Source organism: Trichechus manatus, unplaced genomic scaffold, assembly GCF_000243295.1.
Source record: "Trichechus manatus latirostris isolate Lorelei unplaced genomic scaffold, TriManLat1.0 scaffold00208, whole genome shotgun sequence".
Lineage (NCBI taxonomy): Eukaryota > Metazoa > Chordata > Mammalia > Sirenia > Trichechidae > Trichechus > Trichechus manatus.
This window is the reverse complement of record NW_004444144.1, coordinates 2703394-2729453: the sequence shown is the minus strand read 5'-3', so window position 1 is coordinate 2729453 and position 26060 is coordinate 2703394. Positions and strand designations below refer to the sequence as shown.

Below are 26060 nucleotides of genomic sequence, written 5' to 3'. Positions count from 1 at the left end.
ATTTAGATTCTAGATGCCTTAGAAAATATTGCTGAAGACCAGACCAAAAAAGGATATACCAAAGGAGAAGCTGGAAACATCGCTAACAAAATGCAGACCCTAGGGTATGTATTTATGCTGGTTACGTGGAATAATATACTGCAGCATGTTCATCAGAGGAATCCAGTTCTCCGAGATTCAGAAATATATTCAAAGACATGCACAGATCTGTATCATTCATTAACAGGGTATTTACATATTGTAAGAGAAGATTTTGAAAATACAACAAAACAAATACTGCCAAATACTGAATATCGAGCAGTTCACCATCACAGAAGCAACAGAAAGAAACAAGTAAATGACGGGAAGTGCTCCAGAAGTACTGAGTGCCAAAGATCAATTTCGCTAACCACATACTACACCATCATTGACACACTTGAATCTTGCACAAAAAGAAGGGCAAAAGTGTATGAAGTTCTTTCAAATAGACTTTCCTTCTTAAACAATGTGGATCTACCTGATGAAGAATGCATGAAGGCATCTACAAAATTAGTGCAGGCTTATTCTGATGAATTAAATACAAATCTTTATGGAGAAGTATAATTTCTTTCTTACGTGAGAACTAAGTTTACAGACTTAGGAAAGACAAATTGTACTCATGTAGACATGTTTAATTCCATAACAGAAGATACAATATTATGCATATTTCCCAATGTTGAAATTGCTTTATGTATATTCCTAACTTTAATGATCACAAACTGCACAAAAGAATAATCATTTTTGTCCCTAAAGAGTCTCAAAAATCCTCAGCATACAACAATGTTTCAAGAAAGACTCAATTCATTATCCTTATTATGTACGGAAGGAGATATTGCTTGGCAGCTTAATTGTGATGAAATCATTGAAGAATTTTTAAGAGCAAAGAATAGAAATGTTTTTAATTATAACATATTAGAGATGAACGATCTATCTAAAAATAAAATATAGTAATTTGCTGTAGTATTTGTTTTCTGATTACTAAATTTTCTTTTATGACATATTTTCATTTGCTCATTTATAATTACAGCATTACAAAACAAGCATCAAAATTGAAGTATGAGCTGTTTAAAGCAAAATTGGTGAAAGTCAGTTTTTTGTTGTGGGAGATCAACAGAATGTTACACTGACTGTTGAAACAACTAAGTTCACTGACTCATTTTCCTTGTCGTAAACTATGTGAAATATTCTTTTTGTAGAAAATGTGGTATCTAGTAAAAATCTTAGTGCCCCACGTCCACTAAAAATTTTATAATCCAGTTCATACAACACTTTTGTGTTCAACTGGTAATATTATAGTCATATTTAAAAAGAAGTTATATCATGGATAGCTAAGAAACACACACACATATATATACATATACATGTATATATACATAGATAGATAACTCACATATCCCGTGTGAATGCGTGAGTAAGCAGAAGAGGCGGAACCACAGATTATCAGTGTTTAGGGCCCTCACATGCCTTATTCCGGTCCTGCTTGGCGGGGAGGAGGACTGAGGGGCCACTGGGGAGCTGGTGCTGTTCTGTCTCCTGACCTGGGTGCTGTGCATATGGCTGTGTTCACTGTGTGAAAATTCATCGAGTGCGCTTTTCTGTATAGTTATGCCGCAATACAAACTTTATGCTATCTTTCTGGGGTGATGGGAACGTTCAATATCTTGATCTGGGTGGTGGTTATATGTGTATATGCATATATCAAAGTCATTGAGCTGGTCACTGAAGTTTTCAGCATTTTAATATTGACCTCTACTAATGCAACATGAGGGGATAGACTATAAAAAAAAAGTCTGAGCAACAAGTCATACAAGGATTTCCTCTTAAATTTAAACAACTCTAATCTCACTAGCTTAACCTCAAGATCTTATAAGAAATTTATTTTTATACACATAAAATACCTACATGAATCCTAGGAGCATGTCATGAAATCAACATGACACTCTAGTCTATAACTACAGTGCTCTAAAATGTTTCTTGAATACGTTCTCTTAACGGTACTACACACCTTCCTACAAAGACATCTTGCTTAAGCTAATATTTTACTTCCAAGTCCTTTTCTCCCCCAACTGGAAGCATGAAACAAGGCTTTGGCTCAGGTAAAAATGTTCACAAATTTCACAACTGTAAGATAAAAATCAATGAACCTTTAAATCAAAGTATTGAGAACCTTACTTTTTCAAAACATTGGATTAAGTGCAGACATTTAAAGTTAGAATATTCTTTGGGTTTCCAAAATAATAATTAAAAAAAAAAAAGACAATTAGTGATCTCTTATTTTGTCTATAAATCTCAATGTGCCAAATGAATATTATAATCTAGCATCTGAATATTTATTAATATTATGGAATTTTAACAAGGTAAATTCCCTAAAAATTTCATTATCAACTCAGGAACACTATTTTTAAACTGTTGAATGTCCTTAAATCCTTGAAATAACAATACTAGTTCAGCATTTTAAGATCTGCTAAGGCCAAGATAGTTGGTGTTATGGACTAAATTGTGTTCACCAAAAGATATTTTGAAGTTCTAACCCCGTACCTGTGAATGTGACTTTGTCTGGGGAAATAGGGTCTTTCCTTGAAGATATTATCAGTTATGTCATACTGGAGTAGGGTAGGTCCTAGTCCTGATCCCTTGAGTGGCATCTTATAAAAACGGAGAACAGACACAGGGAGAGTCACACCCAGGGGGAAGACAGCACGTGCAAATCTGCCTCAAGGCAAGGAACGTCTACAAGTCAAGGAACGCCAAAAAACGACCAGCACTACAGAGGCTGTAAGAGATAAGAAAGGATCTCCTTTTGTGTAAGAATCATTGACTGGAAAACTAATTTGCTATGTGAACTTTCACCTAAGCACAATAAAACATTCAAAAAAAATAGAAGAATTGTACTAGGAAAAAAAAAAAGAAGAAGAAGAAAGGACCTTCTCCCAGCACCAATGCCCTGAATTCAAGCTTCCAGCCTCCAAAAAGTGTGAGACAATATATTTCTATTCTTCACAGCCATCCATTTTGTGGTAGTTTGTTACAGCCGTCCCAGGCAACTAAGCCAGTTGAGTTAACAGCAATCTCAAATGCTGAGGACAACATCCCACAGCCAACCACTGAGAATATCTGCAAAACAAGAACACTTATTTCATATTGCAAAGTTCCCATCAGCCTTCTCAAAGGTATCTGATGCACTTAAAAAAAAATACACCAAAACAAACAATGGAACTTTAATTAAGTATTGCTTGTCTTGTGAAAAGAAAAGAACTTCCTGAACATCAGCCTGAATTCCAGTGCCCTGAGCAGAAACTACAAACCATGGTAAGAGGAGCATAACTCTGCCTTGAAAAGGCACTGTACTAAGAGGGACAGACAGCAATGGTCCCAAAGAGCTGATGTTACCTAAAGCAGCCATGGCCAGTATCATTTTCAAACTAGGTTATACCCCGTGACAACCAATCTGACATCCACATTTTCCACATCCTCTCAAAGCAGCGTCTTAATGATGACCTGAATTAAAAGGAGTCATCAGAGTGTAAATGTTTGTTGGGATGACAAAAAATAATATTTTTTTTTCTTGGCAATACACAGATAAACGATATAGCTGACTGATTGGCTTATTTTCTAATCCCCCGAATAATATTCTTAAGCAAAGACAAGTTTTAGATAAACTGTGCTTCTGGTCAGCTTCCTGTATTGTCACTCAATAGACTCACCCACACAATCAAATACCACCAAATGCTTCACACACAGAGAGTCTTACCTGTGAAAAGTTCAGCCCATTTAGCGGATGGGCACTGCTCTTCCACCTTTTCCACAGCCCCAGTCTGTTTCCTCAGCCGCTCAGCCTCCTGGACAAGGTATAAGTCTAAGACCGGCACCCCGCAGGACTTAATGTCCACTTCAGTCAGGGAGTTGACCATGAGCATCACCCAGATGGGCCTCTTCCTCTCCCAGTTCCCCGTGATGGCACTGAAGAGGTAGTCTGCATAGAGGCCCTTGCCATGTTGGTCTGGGGTCATCCAGGAGGGCATCGTGAGCTTGACGTACTCCAGATGGCACTTGAGGCAGCAGTAGATGTCCCTGGGGAGCACGTCCTGGAGGTTCTCGCCCTGCAGCAGCATCTGACAGCTGGTGAGGGCCGAGATGGTGTAGGGGTTCGTGAGGTCCAGCTCCAAGTACACAATGCTGCTCTGCTGAAAAGCCTCCTTGGAGTTGTCAGGGATGAAGTCCCAAACCCGGGTATACGGGACATGGATTGTGCCAAAGAAGTAAGACAGCAGGTCTCGCTTTATGGTCCACAAAAAGGAATTCAACTCACTTTGCTAAAAAGAAAAAAGACAACATCAAGGCATGATATGAAGGGTCAGGAACATGAGAGAATTAGAAATGTGAATTAGAGAGACAATTCGCATTGCAGGAGAACATTATCACAGTAGGATTTGACTTGCGTGTCCAGGTAGACGCATCTGCCAAGAGCGGGAGTCCTCAATGCAGCCTGTATTTCAGCCTTCTTTCCCACCTTTTCCATCAAAATGCTTATTAAAGACAAGAAAGCAATAGCAGTCAACCAGCTGTGGTTTTGCCCCATGCCTGCCTTAGCAATGAAATGGGCAGAGGTTAAAAAGGAGGGTCTCAAGAGGACTCCAAGGATGCACAGGAGTCCACTGTCACCTCCCAGGCAGACCGGATGGTCTCTGCTTCTTCAGATTTCAAATCTAATGTTCCCAAAGGTGGAAGCTCTCAATTCTGGCTGCGAACTGGAATCACCTGAAAAACTTTTAAAAGCCTGATGCCTGGAACTTTTAAATCACATCAGGATCTCTGTAGGTGGGACTCAGGGGTGACATTCTTAAACCTCCCCTGGTAATTCCAATTTGCAGCCAAGGTTGAAACCACCGTCCTAATGAGCCCCTGATTTCACAGTTTGCACCTCTCCCTGTAAGTTCTCCTTCTCACAAAGCCTTCCTGGTTCAACAGCAGAGAACCCTCTCAGTCTCGACCAGTTTACCAAATGCTCTTGAGGCAACTCCGACTCATGGCGACCCCATGTGTGTCAAGAGTAGAACTGTGCTCCATAGGATTTTTAATGGCTGATTTTTCAGAAGTAGAACACCAGGACTTTCTTTCGAGGCACCTCTAGGTGAGCTCAAACCTCCAACCTTTCCATGAGCAGCCGAGTGTGTTAACTATTGGCACCACCCAGGGACACCCTCAGTCTCTACAGCGAGCTGAATTCAATAAGGTCCATTTATTAAGAGACACTGTACAAAGAAGCGCACAGTGTCAAGGTCAGACATACACCTGGGTTGAACCACACATCAAGCAACTGGAAATGTGAAAACTCGGGCTTATAGGAAAGAAGATTTGGAACTCATTCCCTTTCCAAAAGGCTTTAACTTCAGCAGCCTTTTATATAACACGCTTCCCTGGATGGTGGAGTTTCAAACTATTTGCATTTGTGTGTGATTGTTTAGCAACAGTGAACTGCCCCGTCCCGCTCCATTTTCAAATAAAATATGACACAGGACCTCAAAATATAAGACAGATAAGAGCGGAACTGGTTGAAGCAGGGGCCCTGCCCTCAGTCTTCAGCTTCTCTTCTCCTCCCCCGTACCTGCCACCTTCCACAAAAACACCATTTGATAGGACTGCACACTCAGATAAGGGCAGAAGCAGGTACGGAAACACGTGCACTGGGAGTGAGATGGCAGAGGGGGAGGTCAGCGGAACCAAGCCCACTACTCTCCATAAAGGATACTGGCTAAGCAGCCCAGCCAGTGCTGGACACAGAACACATGCCTGGTGCTCCAGAACGGACTTTTCAGAAGAAACTAGAAATTCCTGATTTTAAATAAAATCTTCCAATTCGTAAATATTGCCTCGATTTTCTTAAATGCCATGCAGGTCAAACAAAGTACATCCCACTAGCCCCCAGACTGCAACTTGATTTTTAAAGTATTTAAATTATACTTCTGTTCAAACATACACACATCTTTTCATAACTGCACTAATTGGGCAAAATTTGAGCCTAAATTCTGCTACCCTACTGAGATTTTTAAAAGCCACTTCATTTCTCTGCACCTCAGTTTCCTCCTCTGTACAAGTTAGATTACAACCCATGTTGTAAGATTAAGGTAATACAAACTAGACAGGTAACTGTTAAATAAATGATCAATTCATTCACTGCAATGAAAGAAAGAATGTTTTCAAAAGCAATCTTTAAAACTTATTATTGATCGAATTAATAGTAAGAGACGAATCACCTACAGGGTCTCCAAACCCGGGCACCCTCTTTGGGAGTAATAAGGGTCCCAGGGGTTATTTAAAGATAGGTGATCCCCGGCTTACGACGGGGTTCTGTTCTGACAACCCATCATAAGTCAGTTCTGAGGTAAGTCAAATATCTTTTTTTTTTTTTAAGTTTTCATTATTGTTGCCTTTTATTATCAGTATTTTTATAAATCTGATCTTTATTTGTCTTTGGGGGCTGCCATGAGAATGATAACATCAGTGCCTTAGTCATTTAGTGCTGCTGCAACAGAGATATCACAAGTAGATGGCTTTAACAAAGAAAAACTTACTCTCTCATAGTCTAGGAGGCTAGAAGTCCAAAGTCAGGGTGCTAGCTCCAGGGGAAGGCTTTTTCTCTGTGTGTTGGCTCTGGGGGAATGTCCTTGTCATCAGTCTTCCCCTGGTCTAGTTGCTTTTCAGCACAGGGACCCCGGGTCCAAAGGATGTGCGCTCCTGGCTCTTCATGCTTGGTGGTAATAGGTCCCCCTGTCTCTCTGCTCACTTCTCTCTTTTGTATCTCAAAAGAAATTGATTCAAGACACAACCTAATCTTGTAGATTGAGTCCTGCCTCATTAACATGACTGCCTCTAATCCTGCCTCATTAACATCATAGAGGTAGGATTTACAACACTTAGGAAAATCACATCAGATAACAAAATAGTGGACAATCACACAATACTGGGAATCACTGCCTAGCCAAGTTGACACATATATTTCTGGGGGACACAATTCAATCCATGACAATCAGCAAATTACACACTGTGACACTGTATTGTTGTTAGGTGCCACCGAGTCAGTTCCAAATCACAGCAACCGTATGTACAACAGAACGAAACACTGCCTGGTCCTGTGCCATCCTCACAATCATTGCTATGTTTGAGCCCATCATTGCAGCCGCTGTGTCAATCCATCTTATTAATGGTCTTCCTCTTTTCTGCTGACCCTCTATCAAGTATGATGTCCTTCTCCAGGGACTAGTCCCACCTGATAACATGCCCAAAGTATGTGAGATGAGTCTTGCCATCCTAGCTTCTAAGGAGGATTCTGCCCATACTTCTTCAAAGACAAACTTGTTCGTTCTTCTGGAAGCCCATCGTATAGTCAGTATTCTTTGCCAACACCATAACTGAAAGGCATCAATTCTTCGGTCTTTCTTGCTCATTGTCCAGCTTTCCCATGTATATGAAGTGATTGAAAACACCATGGCTTGGTCAGGCACACGTTAGTCCTCAGAGTGACACCTTTGCCTTTCAACACTTTAAAGAGGTCTTTTGTGGCAGATTTGCCCAATGCAATATGTCATCTGATTTCCTAACTGCTGTTTACATGAGAGTTGATTGTGGATCCAAGTAAAATAAATTCTTGACAACTTCAATCTTTTCTCCATTTATCATGATGTTGCTTATTGGTCCACTGGTGAGGATTTTTATTTCTTTATGTCTCATTCTTCTTCATATAGTCCAACTTCTCACATTATTTGCTCAGCATACAGATTGAATATGGTGAAAGAATACTTTGCTGACGCACACATTTCCTGACTTTAAACCACAAAGTTTCCCCTCTTCCTAGTCAAATGACTGCCTCTTGGTCTAAGTACAGTTTCTCATGAGCACAATTAAGTGTTCTGAAATTCCCATTCTTCACAATGTTATCCATAATTTGTTATGAATCAAACGCCTTGGCATAGTCAATAAAACACAGGTAAACATCTTTCTGGTATTCACTGCTTTCAGCAAGATCTATCTGACATCAGCAATGATCTCCCTGTCCCCAAGTCTTCTTCTGAATGCAGCCTGAATTTCTGAAAGTTCCCTGTCGATGTACTGCTGCTTTAGCTTCTGAATCATCTTCAGCAAAATTTTACCTGCATGTGATATTAATGATATTGTTCAATAATTTCTGCATTCTGTCGGATCCCTTTCTTTGGAATGGGCACAAATATGGATCTCTTCCAGTCAGTTGGTTGGCATAAACAAGTGACACCCACAGTGCTGCGTCTGTTTGTTGAAACGTCTTAATTGGTATTCCGTCAGTTCCTGGAGCCTTGTTTTTCATCAATGCCTTCAGTGCAGATTAGATTTCTTTCTTCAATACCATCAGTTCTTGATCATATGCTACCTTCTGAAATGGTTGAATGTTGACCAGTTCTTTTTGGTACAGTGACTCTGTGTATTCTTTCCATCTTCTTTTGATGCTTCCTGCATCGTTCAATATTTTGCCCATAGAATCCTTCAGTATTGCAACTTGAGGGTTGAATTTTTTCTTCAGTTCTTTCAGCTTGAGAAATGCCCGGCGTGTTCTTCCCTTTTGGTTTTCTATCTCCAGGTCTTTGCACATGTCATTATAATACTTTACTTCGTCTTCTGGAGCTGCCCTTTGAAATCTTTTGCTCAGCTCTTTTACTTCATCATTTCTTCCAGCTGCTTTAGCTACTGTACATTCAAAAGCAAGTCTCAGAGTCTCTTCTGACATCCATTTTGGTCTTTTCTTTCTTTCCTGTCTTTTTAATCTTTTGCTTTCTTCATGTATGACATCCTGGATGTCATCCCACAACTCATATGGTCTTCAGTCATTAGCAGTCAATGCATCAAATCTGTTATTGAGATGGTCTCTAAATTCAGGTGGGACAGACTTGAGGTTGTACTTTGGCTCTCGTGGGCTTGTTTTAATTTTCTTCAGCTCCAACATAAACTTGCATATGAGCAACTGATAGTCTGTTCTGCAGTCGCCCTTAGCCTTGTTCTAACTGATGATATTGAGTTTTCCCATCGTCTCTTTCCACAGATGTAGTCGATTTGATTCCTGTGTTTTTCATCCAGTGAGGTCCATGTGTATAGTCACCATTTATGTTGCTGAAAAAAGGTATTTGCAATGAATAATTCATTGGCCTCGCAAAATTCTATCATGAGACCTCTGACGTCATTTCTATCACCAGTGCCATGTTTTTCAACTACCAATCCTTCTTCGTTGTTTCCAACTTTCACATTCCAATCACCAGTAATTATCAATGCCTCCTGATTGCATGTTTGATCGATTTCAGACTGCAGAAGTTGGTAAAAATCTTCAATTTCTTCATCTTTGGCCTTAGTGGTTGGTGCATAAATTTGAATGATAGTCATATTAACTGGTCTTCCTTGTAGATGTACGGTATTATCCTATCACTGACAGCGCTGTATTTCAGGATAGATCTTGAAATGTTCTTTTTGATAATGAAATGTTCTTCTTCAATTTGTCATTCCTGGCATAGTAGACCATATGATTGTCCAGTTCAAAATGGCCAACACCAGTCCACTGCAGCTCACTAGTGCCTAGGATATCGACATTTATGCATTCCATTTCATTTTTGATGACTTCAATTTCCCTAGATTCATACTTTGTACATTCCATGTTCTGATTATTAATGGATGTTTGCAGCTGTTTCTTCCCATTCTGAGTCATGCCACATCAGCACATGAAGGTCCTGAAAGCCTTACTCCATCCACGTCATTAAGGTCCACTCTACTTTGAGGCAGCAGCTCTTCCCCAGTCATATTTTGAGTGCCTTCCAATCTGAGGGACTCATCTTCTGGCACAATATCAGACAAGGTTCCACTGCTATTCATAAGGTTTTCACTGGCCAGTTTTTTCAGAAGTAAACCTCCAGGTCCTTCTTCCTAGTCTGTCTTCGTCTGGGAGCTCCACTGAAACCTGTCCAACATAGGTGACCCTACTGGCATTTGAAATACCAGTGGCAAAGCTTCCAGCATTCCAGCAACATGTAAGCCCCCACATCATGACAAACTGACAGACGAGTGTTGGGGCACTGTTGTAGGCATTAGAAAATACAGCTGTGAATAAACCACAGGTCCTTGGCCTCAGGGTATGGTAATGATAGTTGCTGTAGAGAAAGGGGGGGGGGGTTAGAATTTAAATAGTGTGATCAGGAATGCCATTGAATAGCTGAAAAGACATTTAAGCCTCTCTGTGAAGGAGGTGAAGGGCAAACCACAGAAATATCTGGGAGAAGAGCATTCCAGGAGAGAACAGCAATGCAGAGGACCTAAGGCAGTAAGGTCCTTGGTGTGTTCCAAGAACAAGGAGGCCAGGTGGCTGCAGTGGAATGACTGAAGAGGAAAGAAGCAGGCAATCAGGTCTGAGAGGTGAGCAGGGGCCTGACCACACTGGCCGAGGGCCACTGTAAGGGCTCAGGCTCTTATGCTAAGTGGGATGGGAGCTGACGCAGGCTTGTGAGAGAGGAGTGACACAAACTGACTTAATGTGTTAACAGGATCCCTTTGGCTGCTGTGATGAGAGATCAGGGCAGACAACAAAACCGTCAGCTACGAGGATACTGAAATAATCCAAGGGAGAGACCAGAGTGGTAGTGACAGAACTGGTAAGAAGTGATCAGATTCTGGAAGCTAGAGACAATAGGATTTGCTGACGAATTTGTTAGGTGAAGGAGGAAGGTGCCATCAACGGGGAAGATGGGGTGGGACAGGATTCTTTGGGTTTGGACATGTTGAGCTGCGATGCCATGTGGAGACATCGAGTCAGCAAGTGGAAATATGACTTTGGAGCTTGGGAGAGGCCGAGGCCAGAGATAAAAAGGAGTGCATAATCCCTATTTAGATGTTACTTAAAGCCATGGGCCTGGATGAGATCTCCAAGGGACTGTGTGTAGATGGGAGAGGAAAGGTCGAGGAATGAGCCCTTTGGGAAGCGGGGTAGGGGTGGGGAGGAGATCCAGCAAAGGAGAATGAGAAGTGGCCAGAGAGGTTGTTGGAACCATCAGAAGAGTGGGAAGCCAATTTAGGAACATGCTCCAAGGGGGTAAAGTAAACAGTTGGGTTAAACGTGGCCAAAGACAAGGATTTGAGAACTCATCTTTGGATTTAGCAGCACTGTGGTCACTGGGGACCCAGATGAGCAGTTTCAGTGCAGCGGTGGAGGTGAATGCCTGTGGTGCCTGTTCAGAAGAGAATGGGAGGAGAGAAACTGGGAGAGTGCACAGCTAAACAAGGCAATGCCAGGTGGAGAAACTGAGGCCTTGAGAGGTTTATTATTCTACCCAAGGTCTCACAGCTGCTAAGTGGTAGATCCAGGATTTGAAGCCAGGCAGGCTGGCTGCTGAGCCTCAGCTTTTCAACACCGTATTACATCGCCTTACATAAAAACACTTTATTTTTGATTCAGAGTCACATCTTTTATCAATTAATATCCCATTAGGTGTACTGAGGAGCCCTGGTGACACAGTGGTTAAGAGCTTGGTCACTAACCAAAAGGTCAGCAGTTCGAATCCACTAGCTGCTCCTCAGAAACCCTATGGCGCAGTTCTACCCTGTCCTATAGGGTTGCTATGAGTGGGAATCTACTCGACAGTAACGGGTTTGGTTTGGGTTTTTTTGGTAGGTGTACCGAAGGAGCCCTGATGACACAGTGATTAAGCACTTGGCTGCTAACCAAAAGGTAGGCAGTTGAAACCCACCAGCCACTCTGGGAGAAAAGACCTAGCAATTCGCTCCAGTAAAGATTACAGCCTAGGCAACCCTCTGGGGCAGTTCTACTCCACCCTACAGGGTAACTATGAGTCAGGAACGACTTGAGGGCACACAACAGGTGTACTGCTGCTCACAAGCTCTACCTGACTCCAGATCTAGAGGGCTCTGCCCAGCTCCCTTTCCCCAGCCCCGATGACCTGCCCAGAAAAATACCACATTGACATCTTTAAATCCTCAGGGTGCCAACTTTTCCCATTCTCTCTTTTTAGGTTAACACAATTCAGGGGCTTTTCCAAAGGCAGGGGCTGCATCTAATTCAGCTTCACATTCTCACATTAAGAGCTCAAAAATGTATTTTTTAAGTAAGGCATCCCTATGCTATAGAGGCTTCTTCAATAAATCCAATTGTGCTGTGACTGGGCACAGGAACCATCCCACCAGGTATGGTTACCAGTATCCAGCCAACCACTGACCTACCAGGCATGCCTTTGGCAGGGCGCAGCTGAGAGAGTGCCCTTAGGGCTTCTGATCAGGGCATTCTTCCTTTGCCTTTGCCCACTGGTGAGCCCCTGCCCACTGCAATGACCACATGTGCAACTGCCTCTGCCTCCCTCAAACTGACACCCTCAGGGGGGGGGGCTGTTTGCCTCCACACACGGACGCACACACACAATTGCTCTACTACATCATTTCACTGTACTTGTGACCACCACGTGCTAAAATGGCCATGGGTGACTGAGACACATGACTTCTGTCAAACGTGAATCAAAGCAAGATTTTAACAGATACCTGTGTAATCCATGCAATGAAACAGAACACGCAATGCAGTGACAACTTGTGTAGTGTAGGCGAGTTCCCTGATGCAGCACCCTCCAGCTCGTCCCGTCCCAGCATCCTGAGGTCTGTGATGACTGCGCTTTTAGCCGGCATGATCAGAGTACTCTTCAGCACACCAGCTGGGATGATACTAAAGAAAGTTGGCTTTAGTTTATCCTTTTCATTCAACAAATATTTATCAAGCATCTACTATGGCCAGGGTGGGGGCAGTGGTGGTTCAGTGGTAGAACTCTTGCCTTCCATAAAGGAGAGCCAGGTTCAATTCCCAGCCAATGCACCTCATGCGCAGCCACCACCCGTCTGTCAGTGGATGCTTGTGTGTTGTTATGATGCTGAACAGGTTTCAGCAGAGCTTCCAGACTAAGACAGGTTAAAAAGAAAGACATGGTGGTCTACATCCAAAAATCAGCCAGTGAAAACCCTATAGATCACAACAGTCCAGTTCAAAACTGATCCTCGACAGCAGCTAACAACAACATCCACCATGGCCAGGCACTCTTCTAGGCACTGGGCATATGGCAGCAAACAGATAAAAATCCCCACCCTAAGGAAGATTACCAGGGGGTAGCGGGAGAACAGCAATAAACACGATTTTTTTATTGGATGTGATTAAATGCTACAGAGAAAAATAATGCAGGGAAGGCAGACGGGGGTGGGAAGGGGTGACATAACTTATAATAGTGGAATCGGGAAGGGTCTTACTGAGAGACATTTGCACATAATTAGAAGGAAGAAATAAGGGAGCAACCATGTGGCTATCTGGGGGAAGAGCTTTCCGGAGGGAGGAAACAGTGAGTGTGAAAGTCCACAGGCAGGATCAGCAAAGAGCACTCAGGAGTCTGTTTGAGTATTGATAAGGAAGAGGCTCAACCTGTGTGGTGTGGGCGTAAACCCTGAAGTGTCTGGGGGCCCACTTGGCTCTCTAATGATTAACGCCTAAAAGCAAACCAGTTCTCAGACTCACAGTTCTGGAATACTTTAGGGGGCTGCACACTGGGTTGGAGGCTGGATTCCAGAGCTTCCACTCTACAATCTCAAGGCCCCAAGCCCCTCCGGGATTCACCCACAATGACCTCTACGGCATGCAGGTCAAGCATACAGCCCTTACCTCCGTAGAGGTAAGACCCAGTTTGCCTAGAACTGGGCAGCTTTTCAAAGTGTGGTGGTGTGGGGACCCCCAAGATCTTTTCAAGGAGTCCATAAGGTCAAAACTATTTTCATAATAATACTAAGATGTTTTCTCTTTCGCTCTCATTCTCTCTATAAAATCTTCCAGAGGCTACATGACCTGGGATGATGTCACCTCTCTGAAGCTTAACTGAACGGGTGCTTGTGTGTTTTTGTGTTTTACAAACTTCTCCATTAACTCACATGAAAAAAATCTCTTTGAGGTCCTCAATACTTTTTTAGAGCGTACAGGGGTCCTGAGGCCAACAAGTTTGAGAATCGCTGGTATAAAAGACTCATGAAAACAGATCCCTCACCTAGACACATTCCTCAAAGGGGCTGGTATTATATTTTCCAAAAGTGAAAGACACGTTGTGCTTTCATATTAAGAAATGAACTCCTGCTTTTTATAACAAGCAGCTGCTCCCACACCGCAGTCCCTCGAGCGGACTTCTCTCTCCGGATGCCGCGCCCCCTGCCTTCCTAAAAGAGCCTCCGCTTATCCCGGCCGGGCGGCGCCTTAGGGAGCGCAGTGCAGCTTCCTCGCCTGTCGCTGCAGCCCAGGAACAGCTCAATTAGGTCACCACCCTCTCCTTTGCTGTAGTTAAGATGATGAATAAAATTAGGAATGGCCAGAGACAGAGGGCCGCCCGGGAGCTGCACAGGGTGCCACTGAGGGTGAGCCCACCCCTGAACTCCGGCACCCAGCGTTCGAGGGCGCACAGGCCACCCGAAGGGCAAGTCTTGGATCACCCTCCCAGCACCAGGGACGCACAGAGATCGAACCTACCAATAATACAAATATGCAAAATTCAATCTCCACCGCGCTCAGAAGAGGGGTTTGAGAACGACATTAAATTCCGAGCCTAAGAAACTTGATCAGGAAAACGAGTCGGGAGACCTGCCGGCTTTTGGCTCCGCGTCTGCTCCTAGCAGGGTGGCTGGACTCCGGCAGGTCACTGAGCCTCCTTCGCCTCGGTTCGCTCACCAGCAAAACGTTGATGTGACCACCTAAGCAAGCGCCATGTGAGTGAAATGCGAGGCTGTCAGAGGTCGCTCCGTGAATGCACTGTGACCTGGAGCACATGGGATCCCTGTCTGAGCCTCCATTTCCCAGATCGGTAAAACAAGGGAATGGCTTTAGCGCCCTCAAATCCCTTCTAACTCAGGCATTGAATAAACCAAGGTTAAATCAAGCAATTGCAGGGTGCTTTTAAAACTTAGATCAGAGCAGGAGAAATTAACCGCCGGGAAGAACAAATTTTTTAAGTAAATGTGCTCAAGTCCCAACTCCGCTCTGCCTACACGGAACTGTACCCTCTAGTGCCCGCGAAGCAGGCTGGCGAGAGACCCCGGGGGTCCCGCAGGGACGCCCTTGGGCTGGCAGATAGCGAGGGTCTGGGGAGCCGGTCCCACGCAGCCAGCGGGGTGCGCCCCTGCGGGTTAAGGGGGACCCCCGAGGGCGCCACGGGGCGCGCGAACAAGGTGGCGCCGCCGTGTGAGATGGGAGTCGGCTGGGGGTCCGGTTGCGCGGTGTTTCGCAGAGTTCAGAAGGAAAGCACCGCCCGGAAAGTGCGGCCACCTCGCGGGCGCCCGACGCGCGCCTTACTTGGGGCTTGAGCTCGCAGTTGGCCGAGGCAAGCACGCCGCGCGGCTGGGCTGCCCCCGTGGGCCGGAGGCAGAGGGTCGGCAGCAGGAACCAGCTCCAAGGTCTCATCCTCCTCACAACGGCTCTGAGGCCGTGACCGCGGAGGTAGACAGAGGCACCGCTGGCAGCTCGACCCCGGCTGGCGGATGCGTCTTACCGAGTCACGCCCTCCTCCCGGCAGGTTAGCGGGCAGACGCGGGGCTGCGGACGCGCCGGGCGCAAGCCACGGCGCGCCGGGCTCAGGGGCCGGGGGCGCTCGCCTGCGGGCCGGATCTTCTCGCCTGCTCTTTCTGCAGTTTGCGCGGCAGCCTCCGGGTGAGGCCGGCGGCGGCCACGTGGGGCCCGACCCGAGCCCCCCCTTTCGCCGCCCGCCCCCCACGCGGAGTCGGCCTCGGAGCCGCAGCCCTGCCTTCTGCCGCCCAAACCCTGCCAGGGCCGCAGCCCACCTCGTGAGCCGAGCAAGAAGGGAAAAGTGGAGTTTCAACTCCGTTTTCTAAGTTCAACCTAAAATTGTGTTGGCTCCAGCCATTACGCCTGTGCTTATGTTGCCAATGCTGAGGGTGGCTTTTGATGCAAGAAATAGGTCAAAGAAACAAATGAAAGGCTGTTTTGAAAGGAAAGTTAACTTAAACAAAGGAAATCGCTTGGAAGTGTTGTCTGTAAAAGAGACTGGGGAGTAGTCAGTGAGTGCGTCCATTGCAAGTCCCGGCCCACAAAAGCCCGCGTTCCGTTAAGCGCCAGGGTAAGGGATTACTGGAGATAATATTCAAGATGTTAACACCGAACTCGGAGGTTTGCAGCGAAGATTAAATGAGGACATTTATGAAAAGCACTTCGTTTGGTGCACATAGTAGGCCGGCAAAATGTAGTCGCTCCCTCTCCTCTCCAAGGCCCACAAGGATCACAGCACTGATCCTTCAGGAAGAAAAAAGTTATAAAATCAACTGGCTGTGCCCCAGCTCCCACCCATGCTGTGGTAAGTTCTGAGCGCTATACAACAGGGCGTTTGAGGAAGTGGTTGTTAGTTGTTTCAAGCCACAGTCCACTTTGAGAAGCTGATAGAAACTGTGGCCGACCTACAGGGGGCGAGGGAAGCAGTCCCAGAGAGCCAAGTTTTTTGAGCTTTGATTCCCCGGAAGTTTAGGCTTCGGGTGCTTTTGTGAAATTGCTAACTTTGGGTTCTCTTTCTGGAGTTGACTCCCTATCCTGTCTTCAAATTACTCCCTCGTTTCAGCGGCAGTAATCATTTGTCCCGGGCCAATGCAGAATGCCCCCTGTCGGGGTTTTTCAGGTGCCAGCGCTGCCACCTACTGGCAAAACGTTTTCCTCTGGTTTTGTGATGAAAACATCAAAAACTCCAAAAGTAACTACCTGTTATTTCATACTCTTTCCTCCACACCAAGTGAATTATCGACCCATCAGCAGTGGATGGAGGGAAGAGGAAAGGTAGGGATAATGCGTCACAAAACATGATAGAGTTTGGTGAATTTTCTCTTATTGTCTCTTCTATTTCGTTGATTTCTGCTCCTCGTTATATCCTTGCTTCTATTTATTTTGGGTTTACTTTGCTCATCTTTTTCTAACTTCTTAAGGTAGAACGTTAGGTCATTGATTTTAAACCTTTGTTCTTTCCTAATTCACCTACAGGTGTGTTCCTGGTGGTCTATGGCTCTACTTGAGGGACTTTGGACAGCCCCCCACAAGCTATCCCTTGTGCTTGCGGTGCTCTTACGTGAGACCTCCCCCTTGTGAGCAGAGACGTTTTCCCCACCCTCGTTTTCGTTCTCCTCTGTCCCTCCTCTCCTGCCCCTTCCCTCCCTGCTTACCACCTGGCTGACACTGTGCTGGGATGAATGGTAACTTGCTCCTGGAAGCCTGGTACAGTGTTGGTGCCTGTATGAATGATTCCTGACAGAAAGGTCTAAACATTATGTCAGGAGGAGCCGAGGCTTCCCAGGAGAGTCCCCCCGCCCTGCGCCCCACCCCGAGAAACAACAGATGGTCACTGTTCAGCTATCTTCAGACATTGGCTTTCTGTGTGGAATCAAAAGGGAAAGCACTGAATTGCTGGATGGTAAAGGGAATTTAATTTTTCCAGAGAGGGGAGGAAGAGTGAAAAGATTAGAGACAAGGAGACTGGGGATGGCTATTGGAGGGGAAAGAGGACAGAGATGTTAACCTGGGAATTTTGATTACGTTTTACTGTTGATGTGTAATGAAAAATTTTCAATAAAATTTAAATTACACACCAATCTTTGGGAGGTAGATTTTGTGGGACCCGACAGTGTGCTGTCTGCCTTCAAGGTGGGCAGGGAGGAGACAAGACTTCCCAAGGCGGCCCAGCCACACACAAGTGACAGTGGTCTAAATGTGTAATTTTTACTGTAAATGTAATAAAGTGAACAAAACTACAAGCATTTTTTTTAAGTGACCTGAATAATTGGGGAGCTTTTCTGAGTACAAGGCAAGTTAGTGATTGTTCTCTAGAAGCTTTAAAAACTCTGTAACTTGCCAGCCAATGTAGATTTGGTACGTACCATTTTTTGTCCTTGAGAGATCATGAATCCCTTTTGAATGAATGGTTCGTTAATTTATTCAACACATTTTTATTAAATACCTGAGCATTTCAGTGCCAAGTGATGGGTTTACATTGATGACTATGACAGACATGGCCCCTAGTCCCACCAAGCTTTCTCTAGAGTGCTGTTCCAATCCCTGGCTGCACATTAGAATCACCGGGGGAGCTTTTAAAACTCCCAAAGCCCAGGCCCACTCCTGGTTACTCAGAATCTTTGGAAAGTGTGGCCCCAGCAGCAAGATTTTAAAAGCTACCCTGATGATCCTAATCGTTAAGACCAAGAGACAGACAGACAAAAAGGAAACTTCAGGGTAGTAGGGTTGCTATGAGTCAGAATTTACTCAAAGGCAGTGGATTTGGTTTTTGGTTAGAATGAGTGCAGAGTCCCTGAGTGGCACAAACACTTAATGTACTTGGCTGCTAACTGAAAGGTTGGAGGTTCAAATCCACCCAGAGGTACCTAGGAGGAAAGGCCTATCGGTCTACGTACTTCCGGAAGGTCACAGCCATTGAAAACCCTGTGGAACACAGTTCTATTCTGACACACATGGGGTCATCATGAGTCGGAATCTCTTGACAGCAACTGGTTTTAGGATGAGTGCGACTAGCACATAACAATCCATAAGCAAGCCTGGAAGTGTCAGGGAAAATTTCCCAATGGAATGATGTCTACATGGAGTCCTAAAAATTGAGTAGGAGTTAGCCAGGAGAACAGCGTTCCTGGGAGAGAGAACAGCACAGATAAAGGCCTTGAGGCATGAGAGAGAGTTAGCTGTGTTCACAGCACGACACGTAGACCAAGGCAGGAACAACGGATAAAGGGAGAGATGAGCAGAGAACCAATGGTGAAGGTGAGCTGGGCTGAGGAGTTTGGCTCGTATCTTGAAGGCTTTGCAGAGCCGTCTAAGTGTTTCAAGCAGAGGAGTTGCATAATCAAACGTGAGCTTTAGCCAGCTCACTCAGGCTACAGCATGGAGGGGAAATTGGAGGGAGCAAGATGAAAATAGTGAGACCAGTTAGGAGAGCCGATAGAACCTGGGCCAGGTTCCGGCAAGAGATGAAGAGAAGCAAAGTTACATTAAGGAAGTAGAATCACCGCACTTGGTGGTTGATTGGATGTGGAGGGAAAGGGAGAACAAGCAACTTCCCAGAGTTAACGCCCAGAATGGACCTCCAGATCACGTTCTGTGGCCCAGGGTGGCAACACCCCCTACTCTGCAGCCACAGTGGTTTGGAGGAGGGAACCCCTTGGGCAAGTCACACAATCTCTCTGAACTTCAGCTTCTTTGTCTGCAAAATGGAAACAATAATACTCTTCTCACAGGGTTGTTGTAAAGATTAGAAATGACACAATATTTAATAAGACTAGCAAAATATATAAAACTGACAAAGAGATAGCATCTGTACTATAGAAAAGCTCCTAATCTAAAAAAAAAAAAGAAAAAAAAGGACATAAGCCTAGTTGAAAAACCTGCAAAGATCATAAAGAGGCAAAGGAAAGGAGGGAGGAGGGAGAGAGAAATACAATAGTCAATAAACAAAAGAAAAGATATTTTCTAGTTAATTAAATAAAAGCAAAGTAAAACAACTAGGTGCTATTTTCACCTCCCCAACTGGCAAAAAATAAAAGCCTGGCAGTATCCAGTAAGAATGTAAAGGATTTTTGAAAGGCAGTTCAGCACCGTTTAAAATGTGCATGCCCTTTGACCTAGAAATTCCACTGTAGGAATCTGTCCTAAGAAAATAGTTACACGTGTGCACGCACACACAGACCAAAGTCTGGGAATCATGAGCTGCGTTCACTGCAATATTGTACCAGTGAAAAATCTCAAACAATCCTCATGATGGAAAGTTACTTGACCATCTGAAAGAATGAGGTAGATCTTTATGTTCTGGGGTGGAACGACACAAATTAAATTGATGACCTTTCCCCTGAGGAGGGAGTGGAATTGGTGCCAGCTGGGGAAAGGGGAGGGAAGGAAGAAGGACTTTTTGATTTTTACTCTCTGTGTTTCTGTAAAGGAGCCCTGGTTGCACAATGGTTAAGCACTAGGCTGCTGACCTAGAGGCTGGCAGTTGGAATCCACCCAACATCTCCAAGGGAGGAACACCGGGTGATCTTCTTCCGTATAGATTACAGCCTAGAAAACCCAATAGGGCAGTTCTACTCTGTTATATGGGGCCACTATGAGTTGAAAATTGACTCGACAGCAAGTAACAACAACAGCAGGCTTCTGTATTGCTGATTTTTTTTTTTTTTTAATAGCAAGCACACCTTTATAATGTAATGTACACCTTTGTAATGATTTTTAGGTGACTGCTTCTTTAGCACACACTATATGGTTAGTCCAGTTGAGAGTATGCCATACACGTCCAAACATATGTCTACTCATTCTACCTAAGGGCTACATAGCTTTCCACAACATGATCTATTTGCCATTTTTCATGATTATAAATAATACAGCAGAGAATGGTGCCATGAATGATATCAGTGTGAAGACAACGTCAGTTATTATCATTATTACTCCTACTACAACTAGTTTGACAGTGGCCCCAGGCGCTGCACTGCTGGTCTGGTCAGTCCTTTCCAGAAGCACCCCCACCGCAGTCTCTTTGGTTGTCTTTCTGCTCTGACCCCTGTCTGGCCCCTGAGACCCCACCAGCCTTTGGAATCCGCCCTGGCATCTGGCAGTTGATATTTTATGACAAGGAAGGCTTCTCCATTCCTGCCTCTTACATCCCTTGCCGGAAGTCAGTTGTTTCTCAGGACAGCAGGTTCTTTTTACCACATGAATGGAAATCAATATGGTGCTGAGCCTCACAGACTTCAGCTTTAGCTGAAGGACAATCACTCCTCCCACGTGTAGGCCAAAATCAAGGCGCTCTTAATTTGGTTTAAAAGAACTTGGCCAGAATTTTCTTGATGAACTCCAGTAAATCAGGGATCTGCTTTCCTTCCTCCTGTTCGGTGGTAGAATTCTCACCTTCCCTGTGGGAGACCCAGGTTCGATTCCTAGCCAGTGCACCTCGAGCAAGCCACTACCGTCTGTCAGTGGAGGCTTGCGTGTTGCTGTGATGCTGAACAGGTTTCAACAGAGCTTCCAGACTAAGGCAGACTAAGAAGAAAGGCCTGCTGATCTACTTCCAAAAATCAGCCAACAAAAACGCTATGGATCACAACAGTCCGATCTGCAATCGATCATGGTGATGGCGCAGGACCTGGCAGCTGTTCATTCTGTTGTGCGTGGAGTTGCCATGAGTCGGGGCCCACTTGATGGCAGCTAACAACATGGCCCCTGTGGACTTCCTTGTGAGCCCAGTATTCCAGTCCAAGAGGCAACTTCTCTCCAAGTGTGGATGGACACACTCACTCCAAGGAAAGACCTATCTCTACGGGGAAAAACATGTTTACAGCCTCCCAGAAATAAAGCATCAATAAAATTTCTTTTTTCCAGTTAGTCTTCATACACATATGTATGAAGTTTTTTTTTCACTGAAATGATTTTATTTTCTAAAATTTGGTAATAGGAATTTAAATTATTATACAGTAAAATTGACTGTGTGAGTCTGTGTACAATTTGATGAATTTTAGCACATGTACTCGAAGGCACACAACAAAAACATAGATGTTATCATCACCATAATCAGGGTACAAAATAGTTCCATCACTTCCAAAAACTCCCTTTTTCTACCCCTTTAGAGTCACACCATCCCCTACTTCTAACCCCTGGTGACAAATGATCTATTCTCCATCACTATAGTTTCCTCTTTTCTAGAATGTCATATATAGAATTATACACTAGGTAATCTTTTTTATAAAATATATATATAATTATATTGTGCTTTAGGTGAAAGTTTGCAGGACAAGTTAGGTTCTCATTCAAAAATTTATACACAAATTATTTGGGACGTTGGTTGAAATCCCCGCAATGCAACAGCACTCTCCCCTTTTCCATCCTGGGTTCCCAGTGCCCATTCATCCAGTTTTTCTGGCCCTTCCTGCCTTCTCATCTTGCTTTTGGGCAGGAGTTGCCCATTTGGTCTCATATATTTGATTGAACTAAGAAGCACACTCCTCATGTGTGTTATTGTTTGTTTTATAGGCCTGTTTAATCTTTGTCTGAAGAGTGGGCTTTGGGAGTGGCTTCAGTTCTGACGTAGCAGGGTGTCCAGGGGCTATCATATCAGGGGTTCCCTCCAGCCTGTGTCAGACCAGTAAGTCTGGTCTTTTTTTGTGAGTTTGAATTTTGCTGTACATCCTTCTCCTGCTCTGTCTGGAACCTTCTGTTGTGATCCCTGTCAGAGCAGTCGGTAGTAGTAGCAGGTACCATCTAGTTCTTCTGGGCTCAGGCTTGTGGAGGCTGTGGTTCATGTGGTCCTTTAGTCCTTGGGGCTAACGTTTTCCTTGTATCTTCGGTTTTCTTCATTCTCCTTTGCTCCGGAAGGGATGGGACAGATAGATGTATCCTAGATGGCTGCTCAAAAGTTTTTAAGACCCCAGACTCTACTCACCAAAGTAGGATGTAGAACATTTTCTTTGTAAACTATGTTATGCCAGTTGATCTAGATGTTCCCCCAGACTATGGTCCCCAGCCCTCAGCTCCAGAAACTCAGTCCCTCAAGGTGTTTGAATGTGTCTAAGAAAACTTCTATGCCTTTTTACCTTGGTCAAGTTGTGCTGACTTCCCCCATATTGTGTGTTATCTTACCCTTTACCAAAGTTAACTTATCTTCTATCTAGTCAGTGATTTCCCCTCCCCTCCCTCATAACCATCAAAGTTTTTTTTTTTTTTTCTATGTGTAAACCCTTTCTTGAGTTTTTATAATAGTGGTCTCATACAGTATTTGTCCTTTTGTGATTGATGTATTTCACTCAGCATAATGTCCTCCAGATTCATCCATGTTGTGAGATGTTTTGCAGATTCAGCATTGTTTTTATGGTTGTGTAGTATTCCACGGTATGTATGTACCATAATTTGTTTATCCATTCATCTGTTAGTGGGCATTTGGGTTGTTTCCATCTTTTTGCTATTGTGAATAGTGCTGCAATGATCATGAGTGTGCATGTATCTATTCATGTGACGGCTCTTACTTCTCTAGGGTATATTCCTAGGAGTGGGATTGCTGGATCGTATGGTATTTCTATTTCTAGCTTTTTAGGGGGGCACTATATCATTTTCTGTAGTGGTTGTACCATTTTACAGTCACATCGGCAGGGCATAAGAGTTCCAATCTCCTGGCAACCTCCCCAACATTTATTATGTTTTCCGGTCTTTTGATTAGTGCCAGTATTGTCAGGGTGAGATGGTATCTGGTTATAGTTTTGATTTGCATTTCTCTCATGGCTAATGATCATTTCTTCATGTATCTGCTAGCTGCTTGAATGTCTACTTTGGTGAAGTGTCTGTTCATATACTTTGCCCATTTTTAAATTGGATTATTTTTCTTTTGGTTGTTGAGGTGTTGAAGTATTTTGTAGATTTTAGAGATTAGAATCTCGTTGGATATGTTGTAGCCAAAATTTTTTCTCCAGTCTATAGGTCCTCTTTTTACTCTTTTAGTGAAGTCTTTTGATGAGCGTAGGTATTGAATTTTTAGGAGTTCCCAGTTATCAAGTTTATCTTTTGGTGTTTGTGCATTGTTATTTATGGTTTTATTGTATTTATGCCATGTATTAGACTCCCTAGCATTATCCGTATTTTTTATTCCATGATCTTTATAGTTTTAGGTTTTATATTTAGGTGTTTGATCCATTCTGAGTTAGTTTTTGTGTATGGTGTGGAGTATGGGTCCTGTTTCATTTTTTAACAGATGACCATCCAGTTATGCCAGCACCATTTGTTAAGGAAACTGTCTTTTCCCCATTTAATGGACTTTGGCTGTTTGTTAAATATCATCTGCCTGTAGAAGGATGGATTTACCTCTGAGTTCTCAGTTCTGTTCCAGTGGTCCATGTGTCTGTTGTTGTACCAGTACTAGGCTGTTTTGATTACCATGGCTATATAGTAGGTTCTGAGATCTGGTTGTACGAAGCCTCCTGCTTTGTTCTTTTTCAATAATGCTTTACTTATCTGGGGCCTCTTCCTTCTCCGTATAAAGTTGGTGATTAGTTTCTTCATCTCATTAAAAAGATGGTGTTGGAATTTGGGTCAGGATTGCAATGTATCTGTAGATCGCTTTGGGTAGAATTGACATTTTCACAATGTTGCATCTTTGTATCCATGAGCATGGTATGTTTTTCCATTTATTTAGGTCTCTTTTGGTTTCTTGCAGTAGTGTTTTGTAGTTTTCTTTGTATATGACTTTTAGGCCCCTGGTTAGATTTATTCCTAAGTATTTTATATTTTGAGGGGTTATTGTAAATGGTATTGATTTCCTGATTTCTTTCCCAAAGTTATCTTTGTTGGTGTAGAAGAACCCAACTGGTTTTTGTATGTTAATCTTGTATCCTGCCACTTTGCTGAAACCTTCTATTAGTTCCAGTAACTTTCTTGTGGATTTTTTTTGGTTGTCAACATACAGGATCATACCATCTGTGAATAGGGATACTTTTACCTCTTCCTTACCAATTTGGATGCCTATTATTTCTTTTTCTTGCCTTATTGCTCTAGCTAGGACTTCCAGCATAATGTTAAATAAGCGTGGTGATAAAGGACAGCCTTGTCTGGTTCCCGTTATCAAGGGGAATGTTTTCAGTCTCCGTTGGGAATGTTGTTGGAGCTGTTGGTTTTGTATAAATTTCCTTTATTTTGTCAAGGATTTTCCGTCTATTCTTATTTTGCTGAGAATTTTTATCAGGAATGGGTGTTGGACTTTGCCAAATGCCCTCTCTGTGTCTATTGGAATGATCATGTGATTTTTTTCTTTTATTTTATTTATGTAGTGGATTATGTTGATTGATTTTCTAATGTTAATCCATCCTCACATACCTGGTGTGAATACTGGGTCATGATGTATTATTTTCTTGATATGCTATTGAATTCTCTTGTCTATACTTTTGTTAAGAATTTTTACATCTATATTCATGAAGGATATTGGTCTGTAGTTTTCTTTTTCTGTGGTGTCTTTGCTTGGCTTTGGTAGCAGGGTTATACTGGCTTCATAGAATGAATTTTGGAGTATTCCTTCCTTTTCTTTGCTCTGAAATAGTTTGAGCAGTATGGGTGTGAGCTCTTCTCTGAAAATTTGGTAGAATTCTCCAGTGACACCGTCTGGGCCAGGACGTATCTTGTTGTGAGTTTTTTAATGACCTCTTCAGTTTCTTCTTTTGTTATGGATCTGTTCAGTTTTTCTACCTCAGTTTGTGTTAGTTTAGGTAGGTAGTGTATTTCTAGAAATTTGTCCATTTTCTTCAGGTTTTCAAATTTGTTGGACTACAATTGTTCGTAGTATTATTTTTATTTCAGTTGATTCTGTTGTGATATCACCCATCTCATTTCTTAGGTTATTTGCTTCCTTTCCTGTTTTTCTTTTATCAGTTTGGCCAGTGGTTTGTCAATTTTGTTGATCCTTTCAAAGAACCAACTTCTGGTTTTGTTGATTCTTTCAATCGTTTTTCTATTCTGTATTTCATTTATTTCTGCTCTAATCTTTATTATTTCATTTCTTCTGGTGCCTGAGGGCTTCCTTTGCTGCTCTCTACTTGCCCAAGTTGTAAGGTTAATGTTTGGATTTTGGCCCTTTCTTCTTTTTTATGTGTGCACTTATTGCTATAAGTTGACCTCTCAGCACTGCTTTTGCTGTGTCCCAAAGGTTTTGGTAAGAAGTGTTTTCATTCTTATTTGCTTCTATGAATTTTTTAATTCTGTCTTTGATTTCTGTTATTACCCAGTAGTTTTCAAGCAAAATGTTGTTCAGTATGATGGTTAAGATTGTGTGTCAACTTGGCTGGGCCATGATTCTCAGTGTTTAAATGTGATCACTCCCATGATTGAATATACTGTGAGTAGCCAATCAGATGAAAGGGAGTTTCCTTGGGAGTGTGGCCTGCATCTGAATATAAGCAGACATTCTGGCTTTTTGCTCACTCTGGATCCTGCAGCTGCCTCC

General features: G+C 43.4%; 1 protein-coding gene across 1 annotated transcript in view; it reads right to left on the bottom strand.

Annotated features, from left to right (window-relative positions):
* TRABD2A (TraB domain containing 2A) overlaps positions 1 to 15502 on the bottom strand; it is a 90970-nt gene extending 75468 nt beyond the window's left edge. Inside the window, 3 exon segments of the mRNA XM_004388265.2 lie at positions 3770 to 3799; positions 3801 to 4331; positions 15395 to 15502. Of these exon segments, the coding sequence (XP_004388322.1) occupies positions 3770 to 3799; positions 3801 to 4331; positions 15395 to 15502 (669 nt within the window).
* Between the last annotated feature and the right edge of the window lie 10558 nt (positions 15503 to 26060).